This window comes from Microcaecilia unicolor, chromosome 12 (genome assembly GCF_901765095.1).
Source record: "Microcaecilia unicolor chromosome 12, aMicUni1.1, whole genome shotgun sequence".
Lineage (NCBI taxonomy): Eukaryota > Metazoa > Chordata > Amphibia > Gymnophiona > Siphonopidae > Microcaecilia > Microcaecilia unicolor.
Genome location: NC_044042.1, coordinates 110,449,385 through 110,474,669, shown reverse-complemented (window position 1 = coordinate 110,474,669; position 25,285 = coordinate 110,449,385). Strand labels below are relative to the sequence as shown.

General features: G+C 44.3%; 1 protein-coding gene across 2 annotated transcripts in view; it reads right to left on the bottom strand.

The window, feature by feature from the left end:
• The window catches only part of VAT1 (vesicle amine transport 1), a 57,880-nt gene extending 32,907 nt beyond the window's left edge, over positions 1-24,973 (bottom strand). For both annotated transcript variants that reach the window (XM_030221090.1, XM_030221091.1), the window contains exon 1: positions 24,532-24,973. In XM_030221090.1, the coding sequence (XP_030076950.1) occupies positions 24,532-24,885 (354 nt within the window). In that variant the 5' untranslated portion in view covers positions 24,886-24,973. The remainder of the gene's footprint in view (positions 1-24,531) is intronic.
• Positions 24,974-25,285: the final 312 nt, after the last annotated feature.

Sequence of the window (25,285 nt, the reverse complement as noted above, 5' to 3'; positions counted from 1 at the left end):
AGTCGCCCTTCGCTGCACCTTTTCCAATTCTACTATATCTTTCTTGAGATGCGGCGACCAGAATTGAACACAATACTCAAGGTGCGGTCGCACCATGGAGCGATACAACGGCATTATAACATCCTCACACCTGTTTTCCATACCTTTCCTGATAATACCCAACATTCTATTCGCTTTCTTAGCCGCAGCAGCACACTGAGCAGAAGGTTTCAGTGTGTTTATCGACAACGACACCCAGATCCCTTTCTTGGTCCGTAACTCCTAAATTGGAACCTTGCATGACGTAGCTATAATTCGGGTTCTTTTTTCGCATATGCATCACCTTGTGCTTGCTCACATTAAACGTCATCTGCCATTTAGTAGCCCAGTCTCCCAGTCTCGTAAGGTCCTCTTGTAATTTTTCACAATCCTGTCGTGAGTTAACGACTTTGAATAACTTTGTGTCATCATCAAATTTAATTACCTCGCTAGTTACTCCCATCTCTAAATCATTTATAAATATATTAAAAAGCAGCAGTCCTAGCAGAGACCCCTGAGGAACCCCACTAACTACCCTTCTCCATTGTGAATACTGCCCATTTAACCCCACTCTCTGTTTCCTATCCTTCAACCAGTTTTTAATCCACAATAGGACATTTCCTCCTATCCCATGACCCTCCAATTTCCTCTGTAGCCTTTCATGAGGTACCTTGTCAAACGCCTTTTGAAAATCCAGATACACAATATCAACCGACTCCCCTTTGTCCACATGTTTGTTCACTCCTTCAAAGAATTGAAGTAAATTGGTCAGGCAAGATTTCCCCACACAAAAGCCATGCTGACTTGGTCTCAGTAATCCATGTCCTCGGATGTGCTCTGTAATTTTGTTTTTGATAGTATACATATAAAAATCAACCTGCCTCCATGAATATGAGGCTACAGCAACGGTAGAGACTGGACAGTTCCCTCCTTCCACTGTGGCTTTCAGGTAATCCATACATGTTCACTGTTTAAGCTTTGCAAGGCCAGCTCTACTGCAGATATGGACATCAGGGCTTGTGACTAGCTGGAAGTCAGATTTAATTTATACATTGCTTGGTTTTATACATAAACTTTCTGGGACAAGAGGTGCACAGTTTTTGGGGGGGATGGGGGGACGGGAAGGAGTCAATCTTGTGAATAGGCTGAAAGGTTTTGACAAGACATGGAAGAACTGTTTTCTGCACAATTAACCTAAAATCCAAGTGCGATTTATTCTGCAACTCAAACTACATTTCCATGATATGTTTATGATGCCAGCTTTAACTGGGCCAGAAGCTAGGGGAGAAGTAGCCCGAGAGCAAGGTTCAATTACCACTGCAGTTCCTTGTGACTCTGGACCATACATACATCACTTTGAATATATCTACCCCCCCCCCCCCTTCATGGAAAAGGTGTTATACCAAAGTCTACAGGTTTTACTGTTTTGGGACAAGGACCTGTGTGCTACCAAGGTGAGAATTAAGGGGACCCTTTCAGGATGGTAGGTTTTTGCACCTACTGCATTCAGGCCCAGATGCATGAAAGACATTGGTAATTCCCGTTCCCTACCGATTCCATAGCGAATCGGTAGGGAACAGGAATGCATCAACGATAGGGAATGCAAATGAGCTACTCGTTGTAGCTCACTTCCATTCTCTAGTCCTTCGGTACATGAGTCAGAGAATCGGGACGTCCCTTTAGATTAGGCTCCTCTTCCTGGTCTCTTCAGCCAATCAAAGCGGGCTTAGCTGGCTGTTGTCAGCAAAATGCGCTCTGATTGGCTGAAGAGACCAGGAAGAGGAGCCTAATCTAAAGGGACGTCCCGATTCTCCGGCAACCAGGAAAATAGAAAAATTTCGCTGTTGGAGGGGTAAGTGGCGCAGCGAAGACTCAGAAGGGGGAAAAAAACACGAGCGCCGGCAGAACAAAAAACTGCAAAAAAAAAAGTCTCCTCTCAGAAGCACAGGGAGAGTACGTCCTTAAAGGACGCCCCTCACATGCGCTCCCTGCTTTTTTTTTTTTTTTTCTTAACCTTTTTTGGGGGCCCTTTTCCTTTCCGATTCCCTCACAGGAGCCCTAACAAGAGGTCAGACATCTCGTTAGGGTTCCTACGGTAAGGGAATCGGAAAAACGGTAGTGCATCTGATTATAATGGGCTGCAACGGTAGTGCAGCTCATTATAATAGCTTTTCAAACGTTTGCATTCCGTTTTCGTTGCCTGCTACCGTGGCAGGGAAAATGCCCTTAGTGCATGCCCGGGGTGAACTACTTGCGTTTTAAGCTGGCTGGAACCAGTTTAAAACGCAAGTTGTGGGCTCGTTAGGTTTTGTGCATCTGGGCCTCAGTGTAAACCTAAAAAGGTGTGATTTAAGTACAAAGCCTGTCCTACATTGTGTACAGAACAGACCCACATTACATTCCCTGGCAAAAAGCCCAGATGCCAGTACAGGTTGATCTGGAGCAGCACTGGGTCCATGTTAAGAGCTGCAGGTGAACCCCATTACCCAAGTCCCCCCCCCCTTGCTAGAGTTCCCTGGTGATCTAATGGTACAGGATAGGACTGCCCCCCAACTGTGCCCATTTCAAGATGCCAGCGACTCTAGTGGTAGCCCTGCAGCATAGGAGCCAGCTCTGTGGGTGCTTGAGTACCCCCAATATTAAGAAAATTCCTTGTACATGTCCAGAAGGGTTATTTCCATTGAGCTTTGCACCTCCAATCATTTTGAAAAGTTGGCCCCTATGCCTTGCAGTACTACTGCTCAATACTCCTCTGAAAAGTCCTAAGGTCCAACCTGTCACTGCCATGTTTCATCCATTTTGGATCATTGAGGCAGCAGCTAAACCATGAATTGTGGCTAGTGCAACTGAGTCAGCCCTTCCCCTACTGTGCTCCTATCAGAGGCCTGCTAAACTTCCACTTACGGCACCAAAACCAGCCCAAACTCTTCTGCTCAGTTTCAGCCTGAAGAAAAAAAGTTTTGGCCATGTTTTTGGTTTCAGCATGACCATGCATTTATGGAAGCTGAAAAGTGGAAAAGCAACATTGTCTCACACCCTGTTCCAGACACCCCCTCATGTCCTACCTGTAGGACCCCATGGGTGTATCCTACAATCCCTAGTGGTCTAGGTGTAGTTGGGGCAGCATTGAACCTACCCATTCCAACTCTGCTCTCAAAATAGCAGAGACAACTGGGGTATTGCTCCTTGTCCGACTATATTAGACCACCAAGGAATATAATAGCTGGGGGGGGGGGGGGCGCGCAAATTTTTGTATTGCAATTGCATATAGAGTGCTCCAAATCAATGCTTTTGATACAAAATTTTAGCAGGAATTTGAAGTGTAAATTTGGGATAAGCTCCTCCAGAATTGGCTTCTGGAATTATGACAAGCTATCACTAGGGTGCAAAAGCACAGTTTTGTTTTCATTAGCTGAAGTCCATGCAGGTGGAGGTTATTTTGCTTGGAGGTAAAATTAGGAGTTTGGACACTGTAGGTTTAGCAGAAGAATGCAGACTAAGCTGACGATCTCCAGTGGCCCTCACTGGTTCACATCTGCAACCAAACTTGAGTTTTTGGTTTTGGTGAAAACTAGGATATGCAGTTTCAGTCAGCCTCTACCTGTTACAACACCGTCTGTTTAAATGTGGGAGCTGTTAACACAGGTCTGTGTCAACATTACCCATAGCACCGATTCTCAAACTATTATGGCAAACCTGACAGACAATGCTCATGCAAGTGCCACACCAAACATTAATTCACAGCTGAACAAAGCATGCTTAATATTTCATTTTTAATTAAGTTTTGGATGAATTTGCTTATTTCATATAAAAACTGGGATGCAACACATCCGTTCCAGATGTCACTTTCCATACAATATTCAAATTCCGGTGTCACCTCAGTAACAATCCGTCCACCGCCAAATACTGTGAAGCAACACAAAAATGCTGTGTAAGCAAACTGAACCTATGGACAGCAGACCTACAACATTTTCAGCCGAGGCTGGGGGCAGAAGTTATTGGGGGGTTGTGGGGAAGCAGAAATAGGGACCAACTATGGGCATTCAGAACCCATCTTTTGGTCTTCCCCAGCTTGCAGGCACTGGTTGTTCTAAAGAAAACACAGGCTTGCTGTCATACACCAAACTGACACCTCTTGGACACTGTCCCAACACCGAGAACCATTGCCCCATAGTAATGCTTAATGTAAGTTGCTAAACAGGGCTCATTTTACCAAGCTGTCTTGCACCCCTCAAAAATTGCATTGTGTAGCTTCACCCACCCAGCACCAGCAGTGTCACAGCCTCCCTGCTTGTGTGAAAGTAGCTCATGATGGCTGATAATCTGGAAAAGCCCTAGTATAGCCCCTGGCTGAGGTACACTGCAGTGACCAGACTTGGATTGGTGATGGGGTGGTGAGCTGGAATTAAGTGTATATATGGGGAATTCCCCAGGCACCAGAATCGCAGCCCTTATTCTGATAAGTTAGAGCCCTAGAGAATGAGGCAACGTGTCGTTAAAGTGGAAGCCAGCATTATTGCTGCTTTACATCTGCATAAGATGTTGATCTGGGATCATGTCAAGGCAACTTGAGGTAAAACATGGCTTAAAATAGGAGGTCCATGTTGTGACACCTTGAATATTGTGTTCAATTCTGGTCACTGCATCTCAAAAAAGATATAGTGGAATTAGAAAAGGTACAGAGAAGGGTGATGAAAATGAGGAAAGGCTGAAGTGTCTAGGGCTCTTCAGCTTGGAGAAGCGACAGCTGAGGGGAGATATGATAGAAGTCTATAAAATGAGTGGAGTGGAACAGGCAGACGTGAATCACTTGTTTACTCTTTCCAAAAATACTAGGGGGCATGCAATGAAGCTACAAAGTAGTAAATTTAATAGGAATTGGAGAAAATCTTTCACTCTGTGTAATTAAACTCTGGAATTCATTGCCAGAGAATATGGTAAAGGAAGTTAGCTTAGTGGGGTTTTAAAAGGGTCTGGACGGCTTCCTAAAGGAAAAGTCCATAGACCATTATTAAAATGGACTTGGGGAAATCCACTGCTTATTTCTGGGATAAGCAACAAAATGTATTGAGTTTTCTGGGATCTTGCCAGGTATTTGTGACCTGGATTGGCCACTGTTGGAAATAGGATGCTGGGCTTGATGGACCTTTGGTCTGTCCCAGTGTGGCAAAACTTATGCACTCGTGTTCCGACTGTCCGATGGTGCTTTTCTACCTATTTAACATGAAATCCTTTTGAGTTGCTTATGGACCAAAATCTGAATGGTTCCATGCGAGATACTAGCTCAGTTACAGGCAATGCAGTGAAGATTTAGATGCACCAGGCTCTGCCCTTAGATTGTGTAGCCTTCCAAAGGCCATTATACATTTGATTTTAGATCTTAACCTTCTCAGAATCAATCTCAAGGTGATGTACATTCAGGTAGGCTAGCTATTTCATGGAGTGAAAATTCTAGTTTTGCATTCACAGGCAAATGGAGGGTTATTCTCACTGCCCTGCTGAAATTCCAAAATGCAAATGGGTGGGTGTAATCTATATTGCAGTATAAAGCGATAGACGTGTCCTGCCCCAATATTTCAGAGATTCTGAAGGAGGGTGCATTCACATTGTAGGTAGTCTGAGTTTTGGTGCTGTCATGTTTAAGTTGATCCTGATGGCTGATCCAGTGGATCTCCAGCCCCCCCCCCCCCCCCCCAAAAAAAGCCCTGGTGGTCCTGTGGGCCACAAACCAAGCCCTTCAACCCGGTGGTCTAGTGGCCCTCCCCCCTCTTCCCGTGCTACCTTGGGTGGTGCCCAGCCCTGCCCAGTGCATTCTGGGATACACTGGGCAGGGCTTCACTGTATAAGGGAGTTGGTACCCAGCCTTGCACAGTGCATCACCATGGTGAAGCCCCACCCAACAAATCCAAGGATGCACTGGGCAGGGTACTGCCATTTTCAAGGCAGCGCTAGGCGTATGCTTATAACACTCAAATCAGACTGCCATTTGCTCTCCTCTCTCCCTCCTGATAGAAGGGAGAGAGGCAGTCCCTAACTCAATTTGGGCAGAGAAGCATCCAAGCCAAGATCTTAATGCCATCTACATACTGCATGTTGATACTGCCTAATGACAAGGTCACTTCTTCCAGGGCAGAGATCACAGCCCTATCAAACATTTAAAGAGAACAAACAATCACCTGATCTATAGGATAATGTTTGAAAACCCACCATCTCCTGTAAGACAATGAGTCATTTACTCACAATTTAGTTCAAGTTCATAAGCCTCATCACCTCAAGAGGTTTTCCTGAGCTACACAGCTGAGAAAGCTTATTTGAGGACCACAAAGCTGTCTCGTATTGCTCATGCTTTGCCTGGACTTCCTAAAAAGCAGGGGAAAGCTCTAGCCAAGTGGCAGACAGAAAACACACACGTTAAAATACAGAATATTAGCTCAATGTGTCACTTCAGGTACACAATTGTCTTATCTGCATCCAAAGTGGATGTGCCTGCAATCAAGAGACAAGTTTGGTTTAATTCAGCCTGACCCAAGACCTGTTCCATCAATCAGTTCTGTGCCTAGTACCTGAAAGGCAGTCATATAATCTGATCCCCTTGTTAAAACCAGAGACAAAGCTTCTGGAGAGACTACAAAGACAGTTCATCTTTTCAGAGAAAAATCTTGTCTGCTACTGGATAAAAACTGAATGCAGAATAGCCTTTAGTGGTGAAAAGCCTCATTGTAGTCCATCTTCCCACATTCACACAGCAGTATGTGACCAAGTCTCCAGCTACTGGTAAGTTTGCATTTGACATTGTTCCTCATTTATTTATTGCATTTGTATCCCACATTCCCCCACCTATTTGCAGGCTCAATGTGGCTTACATAGATTTGTAAACATTGTCATTTCATGATATCAGATAAGTACATAAGTAATGCCATACTGGGAAAAGACCAAGGGTCCATCGAGCCCAGCATCTTGTCCACCACAGTGGCCAATCCAGGCCAAGGGCACCTGGCAACATTCTATACATGTTATTCCTGGGATTTTGGATTTTTCCAAGTCCGTTTAGTAGCGGTTTATGGACTTGTCCTTTAGGAAACCGTCCAACCCCTTTTTAAACTCTGCTAAGCTAACCGCCTTCACCACATTTTCTGGCAATGAATTCCAGAGTTTAATTACACGTTGGGTGAAGAAAAATTCTCCGATTTGTTTTAAATTTACTACACTGCATGCCCCCTAGTCCTAGTATTTTTGGAAAGCGTGAACAGACGCTTCACATCCACCTGTTCCACTCCACTCATTTTATATACCTCTATCATGTCTCCCCTCAGCCGTCTCTTCTCCAAGCTGAATAGCCCTAGCCTCCTTAGTCTTTCATAGGGAAGTCGTCCCATCCCTGCTATCATTTTAGTCGCCCTTCGCTGCACCTTTTCCAATTCTACTATATCTTTCTTGAGATGCGGCGACCAAAATTGAACACAATACTCAAGATACAGTTAGTAATGTGTAGTGATCAAGGAAGGGAAGAGAAGAGGGAGGAGAGTGATTAGGGTAGTTATAGAAGGTGGGCGTTCATACTTGAGTGGGTTGGTGAAGTGACTTAGTGAGGCTATATGTTCTCAATTGTAGGCCTTGTTGAAGAAGAATGTTTTCAGCGATTTTTGAAAGATAGCCGTTTTGTTGATTGCTTTCAAGTCTGTAGGTAATACATTCCATAATTGTGTGCTCAAGTAAGAAAAGGTAGTGGCATGCAACTGCTTGTATTTAAGTCCTTTACAGCTGGGGTAGTGCAGGTTGAGAAATTTGCAGGATGATCTTGTGGCATTTCTGGGAGGTAGGTCCACGAGGTTTAGCATGTAGATTGGGGCGTCTGCATGAATGATTTTGTGTACAATTGTGCAGATCTTGAACGCAATACGTTCCCAAAGTGGGAGCCAGTGGAGTTTCTCTTAGGGGTTTTGCACTTTCATATTTAGTTTTTCCAAATACGAGTCTGGCGGCCGTATTCTGGGCAGTTTGGAGTTTTTTGTTAGTTTGTTCTTGGTACCCGGCGTGCAGTACAATATAAGATGACATATTACCATTGACTGTACCAGGGTACGGAAGATGTATCTTGGGAAGAAAGGTTTTACTCTTAAGTTTCCACATGGTGTAGAACATCTTTTTCATCGTGTTTTTCACATGGGTATCAAGAGTGAGGTTTCGATCAATGGTGACCAAGAATTTTCAAATTTTGTGAGACCGGTGAAGTTTTTTGTGTTATGTTGTGAGGTGAGTACAAGACATTGTGTTTTTTCTGCGTTAAGTTTTAGTTGGAATGCATCTGCCCAAGTGTGCATTAAAGGCAAGGGGGACTTATGCCAATATGTACAGCCTTGGGCAGGCAACCACCACCTCAAAGAGGCAGGTGGCACCCAGGGGTGTAGCCAGACCTCGGTGGGAGGGGGGTCCAGAGTCCAAGGTGGGGGGGCACAGTTTTGCCTGCCGTCAACCCCCCACAACCAGGGATGTAGCCAGACCTCGGTGGGAGGGGGTCCAGAGTCCAAGGTGGGGGGGCACAGTTTTGCCTGCCGTCAACCCCCCCCAGGTACCTTTGCTGGTGGGGATCCCCAACCCCCACAACCAGGGATGTAGCCAGACCTCTGCAGGAGGGGGTCCAGAGCCCAAGGTGGTTGGGCTCCAGCAAAGATACCTGGTGGCGGCAGGGGAGGGGGCCAGGGCTAATCTGGGGGCCCATGCCCCAACCTAGCTATGCACCAGCTGGTCTTCAGCGCCATCTCCAACAAAGGTACCTGGCGGCAGTGGGAGGGGGTCAAAAGTGGCGGGGCCAGGGCTAAATCTGTAGGGGCCCATGCCTCTGTGGACCCACCTAGCTACCTGCCTTTTTTTTTGCAATTCGACAAAATGGCTACCCCTCTAATGTTCATCTGGATTTAGCAGTAGTTATGGTGGTGGTCAAAAGGTCTAGCACTATCTGTAGACAATGCCCACAGGGAAGAGTATAATTAAAAAGGCCTCTGAGGCTTAGGCCTCCGCTGATGGGTATTAACCAGAGCTAAGCCATCTTTGCCCAAATGCTTTGGGTGAATTTCTTAAAAAAAAAAAATAAATTCTCATATATCACCCTCCCTCCATGGGCCTAGAGTGATTGGTCTAGCAATATCTATACACAATGTCCCGAGGGAATATAATTAAAGAGCCTCTGAAGCCTAGGCTTCCTGATAGGTATTAACCAGAACTACGCCATCTTTGGCCATGTGTAACCTTGGGTGAGTTGCTTCAAAAGCCTGTAAATAAAATTCTCATACATCGCCCTCCCTCCAAGGCCCATCACCATGGTTTGCAAGGACGTGTAAAAAGAAAGCAGCCTGCAATGATCTCTGATATTGTTATATCAAAAGGTTATCTGAAGTTTCAACCCAGAATGTGAATTGACTAGAGTGACAGTCCTGGGACTAACTGGTTGCTTGATACAACTTAGTTTAGGGTAACAACTAGACATTTAAGATGTACACCAAATCCATGCTTTAGAGAATGTGAACTTCAGTTTTCTAGACAACTGATGGAGCAGAGATTGAACTGTTCTGGCTACAGAAGACACCCAGTGATCATTATGTCACCCCTCTTCAGGAGGTCACTGGTTAAGGCAAGGTTACAATTTATGCTTTACAATAGCAATGCACATCTGAAAAGGTTTACAGCTCCCTGCCTTTTGATTAAAGTAAGGCAGTTCTCCCCCCTATGTTGAACCTTCTCATGGGCTTAATATGTGTTATTGCGGATTGGGTACATTTAGGCTGAAATTAATGAAGGAAAAAAACTAAGTTTCCTTGGATTGGTCCGGTAGCTTATCAGAGAACCCTATAATTAGGCACTTTTGATATATCCCTTGATGTAGTCTCAAGAGTCTTAGGCCAATTCTGTTTCAATGCCCATTAGTAAGGTGGTCAGTAAATTCGGCTCTTTGTAAATATTTTCACCCGAAGATTTTAGTGGTGCAGTCTAATTCTGCCATTATTGCAATTCTATTTATATTGTCAGTACAAAATCTTTTAAATTATGAAGTTAAAGGGTTCAAAATGCCACAGTTAAAGTTTTTTTGGTAGAATTTCTCCTTTCATGCGAGTTACACACTAGTTGCCAGTGGAAAGCTAGAAGTTTTGTATTGATCTTTAGGGCTCTCTTCATGGAGATATTCCAAATTAATTTTAATAGGTCTACAAAATCCTGAGTAGAAGTAAATTGATTTTTTACTCAGTCCAAAAGTAGAAGGACTAGGGGACACTTGAAGTTACATGGAAATGAAGGAGGTGGTAATGGTGGTTAGCATATCTGGGTTAAAAAAAAGTTTGGACAAATTCCTGGAGGAAAAGTCCACAGTCTGGACAGACATGGGAAGCTCCCTGGGATTTGTAGTATGAAATGTTGCAACTCAGATTCTACATGGAATCTCGTCACTCTTTAGGGTTCCAGAATCTTCCTACTCTTTGGGGTTCTACATGGAATGTTGCCACGATTTGGGTTTCTGCCAGGTACTTGTGACCTGGCTTGGCCATTGTTTGGAAAACAGAATGCTGGGCTAGATGGACCATTGGTCTGACCCAGTATGGCTACTTGTGTTCTTATGGAGTAATTTTGTTAGCTTTTCCTTCTGCTTGCAAAATAAAGACTTGGTGCCCTTTAAAATCCTGTCATACCAAGCAGCATCCAGTTGGAAGTCTTCCAACTTTATGATATATAGACCAAGTTTCAGAAATTATAAAAGCTTCTTTGGAAAGAATGTTGAGAATTAATAAATATTTTGCCTGAGCTTTAAAGTTGGAGTAAGGTAAGTTCTGCAAAGGCATCAAGTGGTAGATTGATGCTGCAAATCAAAGCCCTTCAGTTTAATCTGGCCAACTTTTTCAGAACCTCATTTACAGATCTGTCTGTATTCAGTCCTAGTTACTCAGCAAGACCAATGCACCTTTATTTCACACAAGACCACCCTCCCGCCCCAGTTTTAGCATCCGATGCCGGTGCTCAAGAATTAGATTGGTGCAGGCTTTCGGAGTTATCCCTCTGCCCCCCAGGTTTCAACTATCAAGCTGGCTTTTAACATATTAAAAAGCATTTCAGCTAATGCCAAAATTAAAGAACTGAACATCTGCAACTGTAGTGATCCTAGAGAGAATAACCATGCATGATCCTTTTGTCAGTAAAGCTGGCTGTTAGTGAGCCAACCCATGTATAACCTCTGCTGTTACTGGGGTGGGGGAGCCACAGGGGAACATTTATGCTACAAGAAATCAGAGCTGCAGAATCCTTCTAGATGTGTCCTAATTGGTTACATAATGCTGGACTTCACAGCTTTTAAGTGCTATATAGCCTGCTATACCACTTTGACGACTAGAAGAATATTCAGCTACTGGCCAACTGCTCTCAAAGCCTGTTAGTGAACTGTATTCACTGTATCCACAGAAACTTAGCTGAAATTGGGTGGCGGGGGGGAAGAGGGGTTGGTGGTTGAGAGGCTAGGATGGGGGAGGGCAGACTTATACAGGGTCTGTGCCGGAGCCGGGACTGGTGGTTGGGAGGTGGGAAATACTGCTGGACAGACTTATACGGTCTGTGCCCTGAAAAAGACAGGTACAAATCAAGGTAAGGTATACACATATGAGTTTATCATGGGCAGACTAGATGGACCGTGCAGGTCTTTTTCTGCCGTCATCTACTATGTTACTATGTATTCACTGGTCCCATGATATTGAGGAGACAGTCACCTTTTTAAAGGAGGCACCTCAAGGCCCATTAAAAAAAAAAAAAACCAAACAAACCTGAAGTGCTGTACTACAGACTGGCCATGGAGAAGTTCTTAAAAGGATGGCCTGGTGATAGTACTGTAAACTTACTGTTTTGTTTGATTTCTCAGTTTGATAAACTGCTAAGCAGTACATAAAAGCTTTGATTTATGAAGTTTTCTAAAAAGAACCTTAGTCCATAAAAGTTATATCTAGTTTTTCTTCACTTAGATCTCAAAACATCTTGAATAATCAGGTCTTGACGACCTAGCATTCCAGCTTGTAATTTCAAAGATTGATTTCTCAATTTGATAAACTGCTAAATATATATTTAAAAAATTCCATGTATGAAGTTTTCTAAAAAGAACCATCAAGTCCATAATTTTGCTGAATTATATCTGGTTTTCTTCACTTAGATCTCACATCTTGAAGACCTAACGTTCCAGCTTGCAATTCTTAGCTGGAGAGAGCACTAGCCCTGGAACAGCCCTGCAGGTCACTGCTGCAGTGACTGGGAAAACGTTGGGAGGGCATATAAGAATGCCTAGATAAAAATTTGCAATTTTTCTTTAGCACAAAACTAGAACCTTTATTTGAATAGCTAGAAGGAAACTAATCTAGCCTAGAAAATATTTCTATACCGCAAACCCATTGTAAAGTTCTATGTAGTTTGTATAAAAGAAACCAGGCATGGATCCAAGATGGCCACGACCTGCTAAGACGTCCCATACCTCGTTCCTGTGATGCCGAAGCGAAGAGGAAAAGTAGCGGGCAGAGCTTCCCCGCTCCCGTCTCCTTTGCCGGGTCCTATTGACCGTTTCATGAGACCGCGGACAATTGTGCAGAATAGCGGAACTCCGCCGATTGGGAACGCCGGCGAACGGCAGACTTTGGCTTCCCCCGGCTTAGAAACAACGTTGAGTCCTGCAGCGCGAACTCCACCTCCCCAACCGCTCAGCGCAAGCTCCTTCCTCTCTGACCCTACAGGGTCCCCCTTGGAAGAAGGCACGGGCCCAGAAGAGCGTCGGGGTGAAGCGTCACTTCTGAGGAAGGAATGGAGGACATTTTGTCCATAGAACCGCAGCAAAATGAGGGGAGAGAGAGACAGACGGAGTGAAGAGAACGAGCAGATTTCAGTAAGGTTTGAATTACCTAAGGAGCTAGTGGCCAAACCAAAGGAAGTAACCTTAGAAGTATTGTGGGATCTGATGTCTAATTTGGGACAAATTTTCCTTAAACAAACTAATGAGCTTTTACCTAGGGTAAAACATGTTGAAACTGATTTACAAAAAGAGGACGAGATTAAAGTTTTAAATGAAAAAATTGACCAAAGGATTATGAAAGTGGAAACGTTACAAACTACAATTATAAAAGATGTGACAAATCTCAGACAAGGCTTTTGATAACTTTACTAAGAATTATAATCTGAGATTTGTCAACTTTCCAAGGATACAAACAGTTCTCCCTCTGAAAATGCTGAAACGATATTTTTGTGAAGTTCTGAACATTTTGGAAAAGGATATTCCACCCTTTTCCCAAGTATATTATGTCCCAGAGATTAATCCAGATAATGAAAAACCGTTGGATATTTCTCTTTTGCTTGAGACCTGACTCCCAGTTGGTGACAGGTCGTATTGATTCCTGATAATTGGATCTTCTGTCTTTTTTTCCCGTAATAAGGAGAAACTCTTTATGGGATTTAAAATTATTTCCTGATGTCTCGAAAGAGAAGACGGAGGAAACTATTTTTGCTCCTCAAGCCTGAAGTTTTGCACTTGGGGTACCTTTTTTCTTAGATACCCCTGCAAGTGCATAATAAGGCTGGGGGGCAAGAAGTACATGTTTACTGAACCTGCTCATGTATCATTGTTTTAGCCTCAGTTAAATTGGAGAGGCAACAGTAGAAGGTGCACAATTTCTTAGCAGAGAATAATTTCCTTAATTTTTTCCTTTGTTATACTTCTCCCCTAGATTTCCTAAAATCTTGGATCTCCATTTATGGACTTTAGTGTCTTAAAATTTTGAAAGTGTAATGATTTAATTGCTCTTTTTTATTTTCCTGTCTAAAAATTTCTATTTGATTGACCCTTTCCTAAGATGTTTCTTGTAAATTTTGATTAAATGAATAAATAAAATTACACTTTTGTATGCCTGGTTTCTTTTTTTTTTATATTAAAAAAAAATCCAACCAAGTCATTAGTATAAAAACCTTCTCAAATGGCCACTTTTTAGTGTTTTTACACTAAAAGGCTGTTATACAAGATTGAAAAACCTTACATGTAATAGATTAAGAGATGAGTTCTCTACATGCTCAAAAATGGGCACTGGAAAAATATTGGTACTAATGCCCCGATGATCAGAAGCAAACATGGGCAGTAGAGGCCATTAGCACCTGCATTTACTAGTGCAGAATGCTCAGAGGGCTCCAGCATGAGGAATTAGCATGCTAATATAGTCAAATGATGTTATTTCCTATTCCCTCCCAATGCTCAGAAAACAGCGCACAAAAAATACAAAAACAGCCAAAAATACTAGGACTAGGAGCATTCAAAGCTAGAGTAGTAAATTCAAAACGAACCTGAGAAAATTTCTCTTCACTCAATGTGAAATTAAACTCTGGAATTCGTTGCTAGAGAATGTGGTCAAGGCAGTTAGCTTAGCGGGGTTTAAAAAAAAGATTTGGACAGCTTCCTAAAAGTCCATAGACCATTATTAAAATGGACTGGGGGAAAACCCACTGCTTATTTCTGGGATAAGCAGCATAAAATGTTTTGTACTTTTTTGGGATCTTGCCAGGTATTTGTGTGATCTGGATGGCCCACTGTTGGGAAACAGGATACTGGGCTTGATGGACCTTTGGTCTGTCCCAGTATGGCAAAACTTATGTACTTATGCCTTACTGCTGCAAAACCACCACCAGCTCAGAGCAGGCATTAGGGTGCTTGTGCCCAGCTGGAAGCAGGACTGACCTGACTGTGTCTGCTTGCAAGCGTGCACACCAGACTTGGCTCTTTGCTAAAGAAGCTGCAAAACTTTGTGCTGGGAGAGGGAGAGAAGTTCCTGCACCTGCTCTCCACAGCTTTGTGGGCATGTACCAGGCATAATCCTCCCCCTTAATTTCCTAATGCTCAATAGCATGCCTTTATTTGATTACCAAGTTGTTTTGCCGCACTGTTCTGTGCAGCACTGGAATTTTGAGGGGGGAAGGCGGTAGAACTAGAGGACATGAAATGAGATTGAAGGGGGGCAGACTCAGGAAAAATGTCAGGAAGTATTTCTTCACGGAGAGAGTGGTGGATGCTTGGAATGCCCTCCAGGAGGTGGTGGAAATGAAAATGTAACTGAGGGATAAACATAAGGAATCCTGTTCAGAAAGAATGAATCCTCAGGAGCTTAGCCGAGATTGGGTAGCAGAGCCAGTGGTGGGAGGTGGGGCTGGTGGTTGGGAGGCAGGGATAGTGCTGGGCAGACTTATACGGTCTGTGCCCTGAAGAGGACAGGTACAAATCAAGGTAGGGTATACACAAAAAGTAGCACATATGAGTTTATGTTGTTGGGCAGACTGGATGGACCATGCAGGTCTTTTTCTGCCGTCATCTACTATGTTGAGCATCAAGGGCTAAGTGCTAGTCTGTAAAGCATGTGCTTTACAGACTAGTGCTCTTGGGCACCAGACTTACGCCTACCAAAACCAGGTGTAAATCCCAGAACCCAAGTTGTGCAGAAACCCATTATAAGAATTTTTGGACACCCATGACCCGCCCATGCCTCTGCCCCCCTTTCAAAGTCTGCACAAGACCACTTAAGCATGATCAAGTATCTCTGTGTAACCCCCAACTAGTGTCACTTAAGTGTTTGTTAAAGCCAGTTAGCCAATAACCGACCCAATTAAGCACACAATTATTGCCCACAAATCTGATCCATGTGCAAATTCCAGTGCCACAAAATCTGGGATTAGCGTCCTCCTAGGAATTTGAATATAAAAGTTGTTTAAAAGTGGTTGGCTGCACCTTAAATTCTAAGTTCCTTATTTCCTAGTTGGTCAACGATTACAGTACTTGCCCTGTGGTTTTAGTCCCTTATAATTCTGTTTCCAGAATCACAAGCAGTTACTTGGTACAGAAAAAGCTGTTTCTCTCCACGTTTATTTCACAAGATTCTGAAATGCTATGCTATCTCTTACTCGTCAGCCTAACAGATGTAACTTGCTTTGAATCTTGATTAAGACACCGATACAATCAACAAAACAAAACAAAATAAAATAATGAATATGATACAAACTAAAAGAAAATAAAGTAGTGAATCTTAAGAAACCGATACAATCAACTAGGCATCAACAAATAACTAAAATAATCTCAATTAAGACTGATACAATCAGCCAGGAATCAACTAAAAAAAAATACAAGTAGTGAATCTTAAGAAACTGAAAAAGAAAATACAAATAAAACCAAAGTCTTCAAGGCTTTTTGAAAAGCTTACCGGTCAGGGTCAAGACCACATCCTAAACAATACAAATCGATACTCTAGGGTTCACAGCCTTTTACAGTCTGGTGAGCTGAAGAACTTCCACTCAGCAGTACAAACACAAAGTCCTTAGAAAGGGTGGCCTGGGAAGGCTTGTACGAGTGTGAAAGGGCTACTAAAGGGATGCATGAAGGGTATGTGTCAAAATACAAAAAGACAAGACAGATCACATCTCCCCTGTAATAACTGCTTCTATTTTTTTGTATTACTACTACTACTAAACATTTCTGAAGCGCTACTAGGGTTACGCAGCGCTGTACAGTTTAACAACGAAGGACAGTCCCTGCTCAAAGGAGCTTACAATCTAAAGGACGAAATGTAAAGTTGGGGCAGTCTAGATATCCTGAATGGAGGTATAATGGTTATGTGCCGAAGGCGACATTGAAGAGGTGGGCTTTGAGTAAGGATTTGAAGATGGGCAGCGAGGGGGCTTGGCGTACGGGCTCAGGGAGTTTATTCCAAGCATAGAGTGAGGCGAGGCAGAAAGGGCGGAGTCTGGAGTTGGCGGTGGTGGAGAAGGGTACTGAAAGGAGGGATTTGTCCTGTGAGCGGAGGTTACGGGTAAGGGGAGATGAGGGTAGAGAGGTAATGAGGGGCTACAGATCGAGTGCATTTGTAGGCTTGAACTGTATGCAGTACCTGATCGGAAGCCAGTGAAGTGACTTGAGGAGAGGGGTGATATGGGCATATTGGTCCTGACGGAAGATAAGACGTGCAGCAGAGTTCTGAATGGATTGAAGGGGGGATAGATGGCTAAGTGGGAGGCCAGTGAGGAGTAGGTTGCAGTAGTCAAGGCGAGAGGTAATGAGAGTGGACGAGTGTTCGGGTGGTTTGCTCAGAGAGGAAAGGGCGAATTTTGCTGATGTTAGAGAAAGAAGCGACAGGTCTTGGCTATCTGCTGGATATGCCCGGAGAAGGAGAGGGAAGAGTTGAAGATGACTCCGAGGTTGCGGGCAGATGAGACGGGGACGATGAGGGTGTTATCAACAGAGAGAGAGGAGGGAGAGAAGTGGGTTTGGGTGGAAAGACAATAAGCTCGGTCTTAGCCATGCTCAGTTTCAGGTAGCGGTTGGACATCCAGGCAGCAATGTCTGATAGGCAGGCCGATATTTTGGCCTGGGTTTCCGCAGTGATGTCTGGTGTGGAGAGGTAAAGCTGGGTGTCAGCATAAAGGTTTTATTTTGCTCATCTCTGGATACAGACCTTTGTTTGAACTGTACTTTCATGGTTATTGTTCTATGTTAGTATAACATGTTTCTCTAATGGCGTTTAAAAATGAAGTTAAAGAAACCTTAATTCATTTCTACCCCATCCTGCTAGAGACCTGCCTTAACTGGCAATCTCCACGTCCTAGTGCAAAATGTTTCCCGGATAAGCAGGGTGACATAGTAACCACTACAAGACATGATTTACAGCTCAGAGTATGAACAGCTAGGAAAGCCTTCCAGGGCAGAGTGACCTTTCATACATTAAACAATGGACAGTAGAAGAGTCAGCACAGCAAACTTAAGTATTATATGAAATGGGTAGAGGGGGTGGAGGAGCACATATAGATCCTGTAGGAACAAGCATCTATAAGGAGCTGTTTCGAGCAGACATTAATATGTTTAGTGCATGAATGAGGCAGCAGGGCTTCACTAGAGGCAGGTCAAGAGACAAATTGGGAGGGGCGCTAGATATGGTGTACTTGGATTTTAGCAAAGTCTTTGACACGGTTTCTGCACAGGTGACAGAAAAACTGAGGGGCCTTGGTATGAGACCTAAAGTGATTGGCTGGGTTAAAAACTGGTTAAGTGGAAGGAGACAGAGGTTAGTGGTAAATGGAGATTGCTCTGAGGAAAGGGATGTTATCAGTGGTGTGTTGCAGGGACTGGTTCTCGGGCCGACTTTTTAAACATATTTGTGAGTGATTACAGGAGGACTGTCTGGTAAGGTTAGTCTTTGTGGGTGGACACCCTGGAGGACGTGGATGGTATGAAGAAGGATCTAGCAAAGCTTGAAGAATGGTCCAATAATTGGCAACTAAGAGTTAATGCTAAGAAATGCAGAGTCATGCACTTGGCGTACAAGAATCCAAGGGAGTGGGTACATTATAGGGGCTAAAGTGCTTCTGGGTATGAAGGAAGAGCGGGACTTGTGTCTGATGACCTTAAGGTGGCCAAACAGGTGGAAAAGGCAATAGCCAAAGCCAGAAAGATGCCTGGGTGCATAAGGAGAGGGATGGCCATCGGGGGGGGGGGGGGGGGGGGGGGGGAGGTGATAGTGAGCTTGTATAAATCTCTGGTGAGGCCTTATTTAGAGTACTGAATACAATTCTGGAGACCGCAGTCTTCTATTTTATTTGTAGCATTGTATCCCACATTTTCCCACCTATTTGCAGGCTCAATGTAGAAAGAAACAGGATAGAATCGATCCAGAGGGTGGCTACAAAATCAGTAAGTGGTCTCTGTCATAAGACATAGGGACAGGCTTAGGAACCTCAATGTGTATACACTGGAAGAGAGAGGCAAGAGGGGATTATAAGAGATATTTAAATACCTCAGTGGCAGTGAGCCTTTTTCAAATGAAGGAAATCTCTGGAATGAGGGGGCCTAGGAAGATGTTGAGAGGAATCTAAAAATACTCCTTCATAGAAAGGGTGGTGGATGACTGGAATGGCCTCCCAGTAGAGGTTGTGGAGACAAGGACTGTCAGAGCATGGGACAGGCAAGTGGGATCCCTTAAGAAAGAGAAGTTAGTGGTTACTAAGGATGGCAGACCGGATGGGCCATTTGGCCCTTATCTGCCATGTTTCTATGAATGAATATTCTTGTCTGTTGGATACTTGTCTATTCAGTGTTGCAGTTCTGTGCATGCTATGTTGTGGAAAAAGTTTAATAAACTCTTAAGTTACAAAACAACTTCTCTTGCTATAAGTGAATTCCATTCAATGCTCAGATACATACAGAAGGGAAGCTGTCTCTGTACAAGGAAGATGAGACCTCACCAGCAACTGCTGAACGTCAACCTGTCTAGTCATCCAAAACCTTCCATGTGAAGTGAAGACTCGTATCTAATATTCACACCCTGAAGAGGGACAGAGCGATATTTTAATATGGGGAGAGGGGGAATGACCTCTTAGCATTACCCTTCATTATGTCCCCAAAGAGGTCATGATAAGTCTTCTAGAAGATCCAAAGTGATCTCCTAGGTTGAACTGCTCTAGTCCTCAGTTTTGGCTTATGCTACAGGAGTACACCCAAGCTTCTGAAGCAGTGGACCATCTGCAAGGAAGCTTTTGGAGAGGCTGCAGCAGATGAATCAGGAATTGAGTAAAGGTCACTTGTCCTGCATGGTGAAGACCAAGCAACATTGAAGCTGGACAGGCCAGGCCCTCAGCATGGTGAAGACCAAGCAACATTGAAGATGGACACGCCAGGCCCTCAGCAGGTACATTCTGCTGATTTATCTGTACCCTAGATTTCTTCTCTAGGGAAAAAATTTAAGACATCCAACCAGCTACACAAGAGTTACACCACTTATGAAGAAGAACCCAAGTACTTACAGTTCAAGCTTCTCCTACTAACCTACAAATGCACTCTATCTGCAGCCCCTCCTTACCTCTCTACCCTCATCTCCCCTTATGTTCCTACCCGTAACCTCTGCTTTCAAGACAAATCCCTCCTTTCAGTACCCTTCTCCACCACCGCCAACTCCAGGCTCCGCCCTTTCTGCCTCGCCTCACTCCATGCTTGGAATAAACTCCAACTAAGCCCATACACCAGGCCCCCTCCCTGCCCATCTTTAAATCCTTGCTCAAAGCCCACCTCTTCAATGTCGCCTTTGGCTCCTAACCACTATACCTCTATTCAGAAATATAGACTGGCCCAACTTGACATTTTGTCCTTTAGATTGTAAGCTCCTTTGCGCAGGGACTGTCCATTAAACTGTACAGCACTGCGTAACCCTAGTAGCGCTCTAGAAATGTTTACTAGTAGAATCAGAACAGGTCTTAGAGACATGAGGCTCCAGCTTTTTTGTAAGAAACTGATAGGAAGGTTTTTAGGTGCCAAAACAGCGAATGCCTGAAGTTTTTCAGGGGACAGTGTTGGGTAAAATTATTGAAATCAAGCACAAAGAATTTGAAGTCAAAATCAGTTGTGACTTCAAACCAAAACTCATGGGACAGATTACAGAATAATCTGTCAATATTCATGTGTGTTCATATGAATTACAAGTTCATATATGGCAAGAATTATATAAATAAGGCTTACAAACTTCAGTAACTTAAGCTCAAGTTTAGACCTCACGGATCTTGACCACAGTAAAATCCTATTAAAACATCCAGCAGCAAATGATTTAATAAGCAGATCAAAATCATGTGATTTCAAATAAAAATCAAGTCATACAAAATAATTTTAAAATCATTATTTCAATGTACATGGTGTTTTAAACAGCACCTCCAAAAAGCTGTTTCCAGAAGCATCAATGTCTGAAGTAATCAGGTCAGTTGAAAGATGGCAAACTCTGGAGTGGAGAAGCAGAATGGTTAAGGCAGCAGGCTAAGACCCAGGGAAGCCCAGTTCAAAAATCACTGCTTGTGAGCTTGGTTAAATTACTTAGCGCATGCTAAACGTTAAGAGACGCCCATGTATTCTTATGGGCGTCTCAAACATTTAGTGCATGCTAAAAATGTACGCGAACCTTAGTAAAAAGATCCCCTTAACCCTCCATTGCGTCAGATACAAACTTAAGATTGAGCCCACAAGGGGCAGGAAAATACCTCCTGTTAACTCACCTTGAAGGTTTAATGGGATTTTTATTTATGCAAGAAACAGGAGAATCCTGATCTGGATACAAATCATTAAAGCCTACAACTTATGACTTATTTCTGATATGACCTAGACAACTAAACTTACCAGGACACACTGAAACACACCAAGTAGTGATGAGCAAGTGTTACATGCAACAAAAGCAATCCCATGAGGAAGAGGGTAGAGGTGGATGAGAGGAGTGATAGAACAGGTAGATGTGAATCATTTTACTCTTTCCAAAAATACTAGGACTAGGGGGCATGCAATGAACATACAAAGTAGTAAATTTAAAACAAATTGGAGAAAGTTTGTTCCCTCAACATGCAACTAAACTCTGGAATTCCTTGCCAGAGAATCTGGTAAAGGCAGTTAGCTTAGCGGGGTTTAAAAAAGGTTTGGACAGCTTCCTAAAGGAAAAGTCCATTGACCATTATTAAAATGGACTTGGGAAAATCCACTGCTTATTTCTACAGTAAGCAGCATAAGTGTAGTGTACTTTTTTTGGGATCTTGCCAGTATTTGTGACCTGGATTGGCCACTGTTGGAAACAGGATGCTGGGCTTGATGAACCTTTGGTCTGTCACAGTATGGTAATACTTATGATGAGTGATGAGGGTGGCAAAGCAGTATAATTTGTTGTTTATAAACACGATAGGAAACTCAGATCTTTGTTAAGTCTTGTCTGGTGGGTGTCACCATTTACTCATTTCTGATCTGAAGAAGGTATTGCCTTTGAAAGCTATCAAAAAATGTATTGTGGGGGGGGGGGGGGGGGGGGAAGAGTACTTATTTTTTCTCTATTTCATTTCCATTACCTTTAAAGTGGACTAACATCTACCACACCGCTTTACACTGCTCTTGAGAAAGTTTCTACATTTCCCTCCTAGGGCTTGATCAGTGGAGGGTAATCACTGCCTGTTCGGGGTTTCTCAAAAGCCTAGACCTCCGCCCTCAGTGAGAACTGCAGGGTGTTAAACCCTGTTTATGGCCACCCCCATCTGCAAAGCATTTAAATCTGTTACACGAAACCCAACACATTGTGATGGGTGTGGATTCTACTTTTGCTTAATGATTTCAGAAACACCCAAATTAATTTATTAACTATGTTCCTGCCTTTATAAGGCATCTTTCATATGTTTGGTATCCTTGCTTCTACCACTTAACTGTTATGGCTTCTGTTTATTCGTAGCTACAACAGAGTTAAGACCCAGAAAGAGCCAAATGTACTCTGTGCTGGGCCCAGAAAGAATCAGCCACAGTGGTGCCCTGAAAACAGTATTATTCACTGTTCCAAGTTGACAGCACATTTCCTCAATATAGTTTTGACACAAAAACCAGCTCTATTCCCTCCCCTGCCCCCCCTCCCTTGAGTGTGCTGCATGGAGAGGACTGGGCCCCTGCGCCATAGACTATGGTGGAAATGCCATAGTCCCCCCCCCCCCCCACGATAAAATAATTCAGCAGGACACAGTGGCCAGATTTAGGGAACTGGTAACACTGGGGGTGGGGAGAGGGAATAAGAAAATCCTCAAGTCAGATCTTATCCCTGGCTCCTGCTGAGCTGTAAGTCCTAATGGCCAGGCAGCACTGGCAGGCCACAGAGTTACAGCTCAAGCAAGGGCCCTTATGGGCAAAAAGCAAGTTGAACCGGAGATCGGGTCTGCTCTGTTGCAGTTACTGGAGCAGGAGATCAGACAAGGCTATTTACTACTCAGCTGTACTGTGGAAAGGCCAGTAAGAGCTAAACTTGCATATTTAGGAAGCCAGTTTCACAAGCACTGCTCAAGCTCTACAAGGTTACTTATGGGGGTGGGGGGAGACCTCAAAGCACATTCCAAGGGAAAAAAAGCTTTTCCAGAAGGATTCTGACTGAAAGGCAGAAAGATAAGATAACAAAAGGCAAAACAGGCCAGGAGCAGGTAGAAGTACCTTCAGTTTTAAAGCATAAGTACATAAGTACATAAGTAGTGCCATACTGGGAAAGACCAAAGGTCCATCTAGCCCAGCATCCTGTCACCGACAGTGGCCAATCCAGGTCAAGGGCACCTGGCACGCTCCCCAAACGTAAAAACATTCCAGACAAGTTATACCTAAAAATGCGGAATTTTTCCAGTCCATTTAATAGCGGTCTATGGACTTGTCCTTTAGGAATCTATCTAACCCCTTTTTAAACTCCGTCAAGCTAACCGCCCGTACCACGTTCTCCGGCAACGAATTCCAGAGTCTAATTACACGTTGGTGAAGAAAAATTTCTCCGATTCGTTTTAAATTTACCACACTGTAGCTTCAACTCATGCCCTCTAGTCCTAGTATTTTTGGATAGCGTGAACAGTCGCTTCACATCCACCCGATCCATTCCACTCATTATTTTATACACTTCTATCATATCTCCCCTCAGCCGTCTCTTCTCCAAGCTGAAAAGCCCTAGCCTTCTCAGCCTCTCTTCATAGGAAAGTCGTCCCATCCCCACTATCATTTTCGTCGCCCTTCGCTGTACCTTTCCAATTCTACTATATCTCACCTTAGCTTCACCACTATGAGGGCCCCTATGTACTACCATATACAGACACACTCCCCCCCCCCCCCCCCCCAATACATCCATTACTGCTCAGAACATCTCTGCTACCACCATCACTCTCTATGGATTAGCCCTGTGACTAACTACACCCCGACCAAGGGTTCTTTTCTGCAGTGGTTCTCCAAACCTGATCCTGGAAGCCCTCTAGCCAGTCAGGTTTGCAGGATATCTACAATGAATATTAATGAGATGGATTTGCATGAGAGAGAGAGAGCGTGCAAGCAAACCTCACGCTTATTCGCTCTGGAAATCCTGAAAACCTGGGTGGCTGGGGTGCGTCCAGGGACCACATCACCCCACTACCATTCAGCCCCCCTCCCCTTTTATTTTGTTAGTTACTTTCATGCGTTTTCAATGCAGGAGGAGGATATTTCACGCGTTCACTTAAGAGCAATATTTAACTTCAGAGGAGATCCAGCCAGAGCGCGCATGCGCTCAGCCGCCCTCATTGTTTTCCCACTCAATAGCCCATGGGCGGTGGCTAAAGAATGGAATAACTGTTTGACATAAGGTGCAAAAAATGCCACCCTCCCCGGGAAGAGAAAGAGGGGAAATAAGTTACAGCGCTCACAACGATGCTGATGTGCCCCAAAGCATATGGAAAAATAAGTTTATTCCTGCCCAGGCATTTTCTAGTGAACTGATCAGAGGAGAGGGGAGGGGGGAAGGAATTTTGCAATCGATGCACAGATTCTTGCACACCCGATCGTTATCCACACCCCGCTTTTTTCCTTTGCACTAGATTTTACTAGGGGGGGGGGGGGGAAGCAAGGGGGGTGCACAGGATCTGGACTTTGCAAGCATGCACGCACACAGAATACGAGATCACATGCATGTGTCTTGCCCCGGTACCCACCTTCCTGTCGGTGACCCCCTCGCCCACAGCCTCCACCACCCCCGAGCACTCCATGCCCAGGGTGGTGGGCAGCGGGGGCAGCCGATCGTACAGCCCCTGGCGCCCCAGCAAGTCGGCGAAGTTGAGGCCGCAGGCTCGGACCCGCACCAGCAGCTGGCCAGAAGCGGGGGTGGGCGAGCCCTTGCGGACCTGCAGCTTCACCTTGTCGTAGCCCCCGTGGGCAGCGAGCACCAGGCACTTGTAAGTGGGCTCGGGAGGCTTCTCTAGCGCTTCTGTTTCCTGCTGCACTTCTTCTTCCTTGTTCTCCTCCTCGGGGGGCTGAGGAACTGCTGCTGCTGCCTCCTCTCCGGACATGGCTGCTGGCTGAGTGGGGCGGGTTTGCAGCGGTGCAAACAGCTGTGTAACCAGCAGCGAGGGACAAGCGGAAAACCCGGAACCTGGAGCCGCCCCGCTGCTTTTATAGCGCCCGGCTTAAAGGGCCAGCGGCCCGGCCCCTCCCCCACCAGGGCGATGAATCCCCTGTGGCTGGCGTTTGGGAGTCGCTGAAACCGTTCACAGGGCCAGACGGATGTAGTAAAGCACTTTCTCGAAATGATTAAAGATGGAGCATTAAAAATTCTGTTCAATTTTTTTTTTTAATGTTCTGCCCAGTTTCATATAACATGCTTACAATATACTAACTTTTTTTTTGTCTTTGCTATAACTCCCTGATTTTCTGAGCACATTTCTGAGGAGACATTTCCCCCCTTTGATC